Source organism: Sinocyclocheilus rhinocerous, unplaced genomic scaffold, assembly GCF_001515625.1.
Source record: "Sinocyclocheilus rhinocerous isolate Xijiao unplaced genomic scaffold, SAMN03320098_v1.1 scaffold520, whole genome shotgun sequence".
In the NCBI taxonomy this organism is placed as follows: Eukaryota; Metazoa; Chordata; class Actinopteri; order Cypriniformes; family Cyprinidae; genus Sinocyclocheilus; species Sinocyclocheilus rhinocerous.
In genome coordinates this window covers 86,701-94,386 of record NW_015666539.1, presented here as the reverse complement: position 1 = coordinate 94,386, position 7,686 = coordinate 86,701, and the positions used below count along the sequence as shown (strand labels likewise).

General features: G+C 38.5%; 1 protein-coding gene across 1 annotated transcript in view; it reads right to left on the bottom strand.

Annotated features, from left to right (window-relative positions):
- Window positions 1-594: 594 nt before the first annotated feature.
- The window catches only part of rnf128a (ring finger protein 128a), an 18,841-nt gene continuing 11,749 nt past the window's right edge, over window positions 595-7,686 (bottom strand). Inside the window, exons 4-7 of the mRNA XM_016544007.1 lie at window positions 5,891-5,973; window positions 5,671-5,767; window positions 1,811-1,982; window positions 595-1,185 (exon numbers count right to left, since the gene is read on the bottom strand). Of these exons, the coding sequence (XP_016399493.1) occupies window positions 1,094-1,185; window positions 1,811-1,982; window positions 5,671-5,767; window positions 5,891-5,973 (444 nt within the window). The 3' untranslated portion in view covers window positions 595-1,093. The remainder of the gene's footprint in view (window positions 1,186-1,810; window positions 1,983-5,670; window positions 5,768-5,890; window positions 5,974-7,686) is intronic.

Sequence of the window (7,686 nt, the reverse complement as noted above, 5' to 3'; positions counted from 1 at the left end):
GTTTGTTTGTGCTGCTCAGGTCCTGACTTCACTCTGGCTGTGAACGTCACCCTCGAAGGCAAGATTATCATAGTGGGGCGACACATCCAACTGCTCCTCTTGCACACCTGCAAACCAATCAGACCAAAATACCAATATCACACCATTCACATCAACTGACCTTATAACACTGGCTCCAGAAATATGCCTTTCTATTGATTTTCTCCAATGCGGTTTTAAAAAATGCAGCATTAGCATGCAGTATTTCTGTGTTTTCAGCAAAGTAGATCTGAATATTTCCATGCTGGTGCCACCACTGCCTTGTGCATGAGGGACCAGGACCACAATTTCAGTAATTATGCACAGAAATGTTAAAGTAACTGTTACTTGCCCTGTCCTTAACACTAATTACATCATGATTATTGGTGGGTATAACTGCAAAACAACACAAATATCCTGTAAATATCACCACCATTTTTAAGAAAAGCCAGAGCAAATTCAATTTCGGGCCGCAAAAAAAAAAAATCCTGGTGGAACGGATATACAGTACTGTCCTGTTATTCACACTCACAACTAACGTGTATATGTAAATTAATGTAGTGAGTAATATACATTTGCACACATACATTAGTGTGTAAGGCACAATACTTCTGAAATTTACAATTTCCATCAAAACTGGAACAATATAATTTATTAAGCTACAAAAAGAGGGGGAAAGTACAGCAAGTCCACTGATTTACAGCAGGTGGAGCACTGTGTCTCTCTCTCTCTCTGTGTCTCCACAGCTGCTCATCATTACACTTATGAAGGCAGAGTCTCAAACCCTGAACACAACCACAATGGGAATTATACCCTGAATCAGAAATCACAATTCCCTGAATTAACCACAGACAATTAAAATATGACCTCCGATTGACCCAGAAATCATTGTGATCACCCACAGAGAAAAAAAAGAGTCACACACAAACAGAGAGAGAGAAAGAGAGAAAATTTATAGGCACTTAGTCAGAAACTAATCAGAAAAGGGCTCAGCAGTGCTTTGTTATAAGTCCTCAAATCAAAAACCCTTCATTCATCCGTATGAGTGCATTGTATCAGTGTTTGTTTGTGCTGCTCAGGTCCTGACTTCACTCTGGCTGTGAACGTCACCCTCGAAGGCAAGATTATCATAGTGGGGCGACACATCCAACTGCTCCTCTTGCACACCTGCAAACCAATCAGACCAAAATACCAATATCACACCATTCACATCAACTGACCTTATAACACTGGCTCCAGAAATATGCCTTTCTATTGATTTTCTCCAATGCGGTTTTAAAAAATGCAGCATTAGCATGCAGTATTTCTGTGTTTTCAGCAAAGTAGATCTGAATATTTCCATGCTGGTGCCACCACTGCCTTGTGCATGAGGGACCAGGACCACAATTTCAGTAATTATGCACAGAAATGTTAAAGTAACTGTTACTTGCCCTGTCCTTAACACTAATTACATCATGATTATTGGTGGGTATAACTGCAAAACAACACAAATATCCTGTAAATATCACCACCATTTTTAAGAAAAGCCAGAGCAAATTCAATTTCGGGCCGCAAAAAAAAAAAATCCTGGTGGAACGGATATACAGTACTGTCCTGTTATTCACACTCACAACTAACGTGTATATGTAAATTAATGTTTCCACGACTCTATTAACATTAATGTGTGACATTCAGCACAGTCACTCTGCCTTTCTGTACATTTGTATGTGAAAGGTAAGTAGTATAATCACAACAAGTTGGGAGTGTGTTCCTAAATATTGGGAGAAATGTGATCGTGTGCATTATTTCATACCATTTTGTGTGCCTTCAGCAGGGCCGAGGTGTTCATTTCCATGCATGGATGCATATCCAGAGTATGCGGTCTCACTGTGTGTATGTGACACTGTCTCACTGTGCAGGTCTTCAGAGGTAGAAAAAGATCTGAAATCTGGCACTGAAATCTGTGGCTGCTCCTCCACATCTATCTACAAAAGAAAGAAATAACATTTCAGCAAATATCTGGCCAAATTTGTGTGTGCATTGATTGAACGTTCTAAACTGAAAACTAGAATTTTCCTCCAATTATAGACTTGGACTTGAAGGGGGAAGGAATAATATCAGCCTGCTAAATACACACTGCCAAAGGAGGAAGAACAAACTGGGCTAATTCTCCTGCTTTCTGTATATGAAAGTCATGGTGACTAAGCAACAGTCCAGTTTCTGTGAGACCAATCTTTATAACAACAAGTGACAGAGGATCCACCCAATTTCCAGTTACTGTAATCAAGGTTCATGACAGGACAGTCAAGATGTGGACACATCAGGCACAGTTACTTACTAACACCATTTTCTCATGAACTCCTCTTATAACAGGTATGCTGCTTTTTTCACCTTGGGTCAAGGAGATTCTTTGGAACAGGCAGAACAAAGGTAAGCTCCCAAGGTGCAAGAAACACAGTGGGGGATGCTCCGGTGTTCAGAACAGTCTATCCCTAGGGTATCAACCCAATCTTTCTAGTATACTGCCAGCCAATATCCAGTCCTTATAGAACAAGCTGCCTTATATTAGGCCTGAGATTAAATACCAGCAGGACAATAGAGACGGCAACAATTTCTGCCTGACTGACAGATGAAACAGTCATTCTTTTCTCACTCACTGCAAACACAGAACAGCTAAAAGTAGTAAAAAGATGTGTTTTATGGTTAAAACTAGCTAGTGTGACAACAAGAACACTGCAATGAAATGTTTTTCATATCACTACTTGTGGAAGTTAATGAGGCCCACAGCTGCACCATCGAAAGCATCCTGTCAGGCTGTAGCTCTGCCTGGAATGGGAGCAGGATCAAAGAAACTTATAAAGGACATTACGGGCAACAGAATGTAACACCATAGATGTGCTGCCCAATCTGTCAGATATTTTCACCAAAGTGAGCAGGACTAAGCATCCCAGTTATGTCTCATTGCAGCAGAAAGGCAAATACCACCATAGCCCATTAAAAGTAGCAATGTTTCTGTAGTAAGTCAATACAATACAGTAATATTATTTATTTATTTTAAATACAATTTTAATTACATATCTGTATATTGAATCGCATAGCTGTGTAAAATGTGTAAATGTATATTGTGACAATAATATATACTACCGCAAAAAGTTTGGGGTCAGTAATTATATATATATATATATATATATATAATTACTGACCCCAAACTTTTTGCGGTAGTATATATTATTGTCACAATATACATTTACACATTTTACACAGCTATGCGATTCAATATACAGATATGTAATTAAAATTGTATTTAAAATAAATAAATAATATTACTGTATTGTATTGACTTACTACAGAAACATTGCTACTTTTAATGGGCTATGGTGGTATTTGCCTTTCTGCTGCAATGAGACATAACTGGGATGAAGGCTGCATTAATTTGATCAAAAATACAGTAAAAACTGCTAAAATTTTAAATAGCTGTTTTCTACTATTTCATAAAATGTAATTTACTACTGTGATGGTAAAGTTGAACTTTCAGGAGCCATTATGTGACGTGACGTGACATGTGGCCAAGTATGGTGACCCATACTTGGAATTAGTGCTCTGCATTTAACCCATCCAAAGTGCACACACACAGCAGTGAACACACACACACCGTGAACACACACCCAGAGCAGTGGGCAGCCATTTATGCTGCGGTGCCCGGGGAGCAGTTGGGTGTTACTCCAGTTACTCCAGTCTTCAGAGTCACATGATCCTTCAGAACTCAATCTAAAATGCTTGTTTGGTGCTAAAGAAATATTTCTTATTATTAATGTTGAACTAAAATAGTTGTACTGCCTAATATTTTTTTTCAGGATCCTTTGATCAATAGAAAGTTCAAAAGAACAACATTTATGTGAAGTAAAAATTTTATGCAACATGAAAAATGTCTTTACGGTCACTTTTAATCACTTTAATGCATCCTTGCTGAATAAAAGTATTTTAACAAAATAAATCTTACTGAGGCCAAACTAAATTCTGTCTCGTCATTTTTCAAAATGCATAGGAAGTTTCAGGAAAAAGCATTTTACTGCCTCAGTTGAACATGTGCCAAACAAACTTTGTGCTGAGGTGTGTCACTGCTGATGGTGCTCTATCTACCTTCACTCACAGGCACAATAAATGACTTCATTTATGAAGGTGACCAAAGACCAAAGAACACAACATCTCTCCCAGCAGCAACATTAGTCAACACAAACATCAATGAACTGCTGCTCCCTGTCACACTCTGCATGACTCAGAACTCAAATGCTCTATACACGACATGTCTCACATGGAACCAGAATTTCACCAAAGCTTTTGAACGTCTGTCCCTCTTTTCCTACCACATGAGGAACAGAGAGAATTTGGCCTGGTCTCCTTATCCTTTTTAAATAATAATGCTTAGTAATGTTATGTTCTTTATTTAGCAATTTTTCAAGAATTTGTATCGCCATGCTAACATTTAAAACTGAAACTGAGAGAAGAGGAAATAGTTACTGTTTGTTTGCATTTCAACTGTTCAGAAGATAAAAGATCTTAACACTAAGACTGTGTCTGAAACCTGAAAAATTATGCCTTATGTAGTATCCGAAAAGCATTAAGGCACTTTTTTTTTACATTACATCCTGCCTCCATCTGGTCCCTCTTTGATCTGGTCCTCTGCCTTGGATAACCCACAATCCTGTGCATGCAGTTTGTTGGTTGGTTGAAAGAATAAAAATGACTTCTGATAAGAATGGTTGAAAAAAGTAAATGAATTCATAAATGTCTTTATTTTACGAGAGAGCTCAGTGCGCTGCAACTTAAGAAAACACATGCAAATAGTAGAAGCACCAGCAAATTAAGAAAACATCATCAGTTTGACAACACGTGCTGCAAATACTAGCAACACAACCAAATGCAGAAACACACTGCAAATACAACTCAAAAAAGCATTGCAAGTAGCACAGACCACAACAAAAATGTTTAAAGGGGACCCCAACAACCCTTACGAATATTAACCATGGTTTACTTATAGTAAAAGTGTAGTAACCATGTTTTTTGGCATATTGATTACCATTTGTATAACCATAGTTGTACAAATACCATGGTTAAACTATGGTTAGTGTAGCAAAACCATGGTTAATTTTTGTAAGGAAAGTTGTAAAAGTATGTTAGCCAGCTTACATAACGTTTCACAGTTAAGGTAATTGTGTATTTCATCAGCTTATTTAGGCTAATGATAATATCCAAAAGGAATCATATGATCAGGATGTTAAAATAAACAAACATCTCACCTTTCAGAGTAGACATTGATAAGCATGTCCCAGCCAGGTTCGTCACATGTTGCGGTTCCCTTAAACATTTCTCATGTGCTCTGTGCATATTTGCAGCGCATTTCTGTATTTGGTCGCATTGTGAGTATTTGCAGCATGTGTTGTCAAACCGATAAAGGCATTTTCTTAATTTGCTGGCATTTTTTATATTTGCATGTGTTTTTTCATTTGCAGCGCGTTGAGCTTTCTTGGCCCCCGTATATATATATATTTTTTTACTTTATTTCAACTTGATTCTGTGTCTCAAATAAACATACGGAACTGAAAAAGACTACAGATTAATTTGCTAGCTTTATGAAGTGGAACGCTGGACTTCACTCTTAGTGTGAAAACTCACCTCAACTCCAAGGGCTTTAAGAATGTCACACTTGCACATTGGGCAGGTTCTGTGCTCCAGCAGCCACGGCTCTATGCAAGATTTATGGAAGAAATGACTGCAAATACAAAAACACAACCGTACAGCAAAATTAAGACCAGAAAGACAGGAAAAATTCTGATTTATAGTGAAAACAATGATTGAGGGAGAACAGAATAGAGTGAAAGACAGAGAGACATACTTGCATGTGAGAACTGATAGAACATCTCCTGGTTTATACAACTCAATACACACTGCACAGGCATCAGCATCAGGGCCAGTCTCCTGTAAAACAAACACACACACAAATCATCAAAACATTGTTCAAACCGAAGGTTCTTCAAGTTTTTGTACATCTGCAGTTATCCTGCTGATAATAAGCCATTAAACAGAATCTTTCATGTTTTGTCTGTACAACAGTTAAAAAAACAACACCCAATTTTTATGCTATATTTTATGATGTATTCCAGCCTTTGACTCAATGCACTGTCCAAACATTCTTCTGTTACATATGTGGCCTAAAAATTATAATTTTCAGAAGACAGCAACATGAAAATGAAAGCATAAACCCACAAGCACTTACAAATAAAGTAAACCCACAAAAACGTACAACACACACACAGACATACATATATACTAGGGCTGGGTTTTGACACAAATTTCACAATTCAATTAGATTATCCTTCCCAAGCTTTCGATTCGATTCAATATAGATTATTTTGGATATATATGAGGTACAGGACATGGCAAATTTTCCCAATGGAAAAAAAATCTACCAAGTCAATAGTCAATAATATGGAAGGTTGAAATTTGCTGATTTGTATACAAACACAAATATACTCAAAAAAGTTGTTGTAATATTAAAGTTATAATACTTACTTTAACTTTAAATTACATAATTATATTTCTACTCCAATTCATTTTTTGAAATATAAAAATTTAAAGGTCCCATATTGTCAAAACTGAAATTTCCTGGCTTTTTTCATGATAACTGAGGTCTAGGTGCTATGTAACTGCCATATAAGTTTCAAAACAGTCAGTCCACAGTAAAATGCACACAGCCTGCATAAAGTAGCTGTGATTTTTCACGAACCGTTGTGACTTCCACAAAAAGTTGATGTCAGAACCACCCTGAGCACCGCCCACAGTCCCACTCTCCTTTTGCCAAACCTCCAGACAACATCGCGTCCATGCCATTGCTGAGCAACAACAACACGGAAACATGTCGAAAAGGTTCACTTTAACCACGAAACCAGATTGGCCAACCTGTAACGTTACACTCTCACGCAAAGGATGGACGATCTGACAGGATTGTTACTATTGGCGCTTTTCCACTGCATGGTATGGCACGGTATGGCTCACTTTTGGGGGGTTTTCTACTGGGTACAGTACCTGGTACTTTTTTTAGTACCACCTCGGTTGAGGTTCCAAGTGAACCATACCGTTACCAAAACGTGACGTGTAAACTCTGCTGATCACGGATTGGCCGGAGAGAATTACGGCACGGTACGGTTCACTTTTGGGGGGTTTTCCACTGGGTACAGTACCTGGTACCTGGTACTTTTTTTAGTACCACTTCGGTTGGGGTTCCAAGTGAACCGTACCGTTACCAAAACGTGACGTGTAAACTCTGCTGATCACGGATTGGCCGGAGAGAATCGTCACTACCTGCGTCACTGAACTTGCGACACAAACACAACAGAACCGCTAGATTTAAATCAGCACAGCCAGCGAAGGATCGAATGCAACTGTTTTGAACAAGCGCACCTTTTTTCAACAACCAAAAAGTGGCTGTTTTGTTGTCTGTTGAGGAAGTACAGACGATCCTCTCGTTGATAGCAGAGGAGTGGATCCAGTGAGCTTGATGGGGCGACGTGGTATGAGAAAGTTTTTCAGGAGTCGCAGCAATAGAGGCGGCGCAACTATAACGACATGTGAATAATCCCGCCCACTCTAAAGCGGTACTGAACTGCAGTGGAAACGCAAACCGTGCCGTGC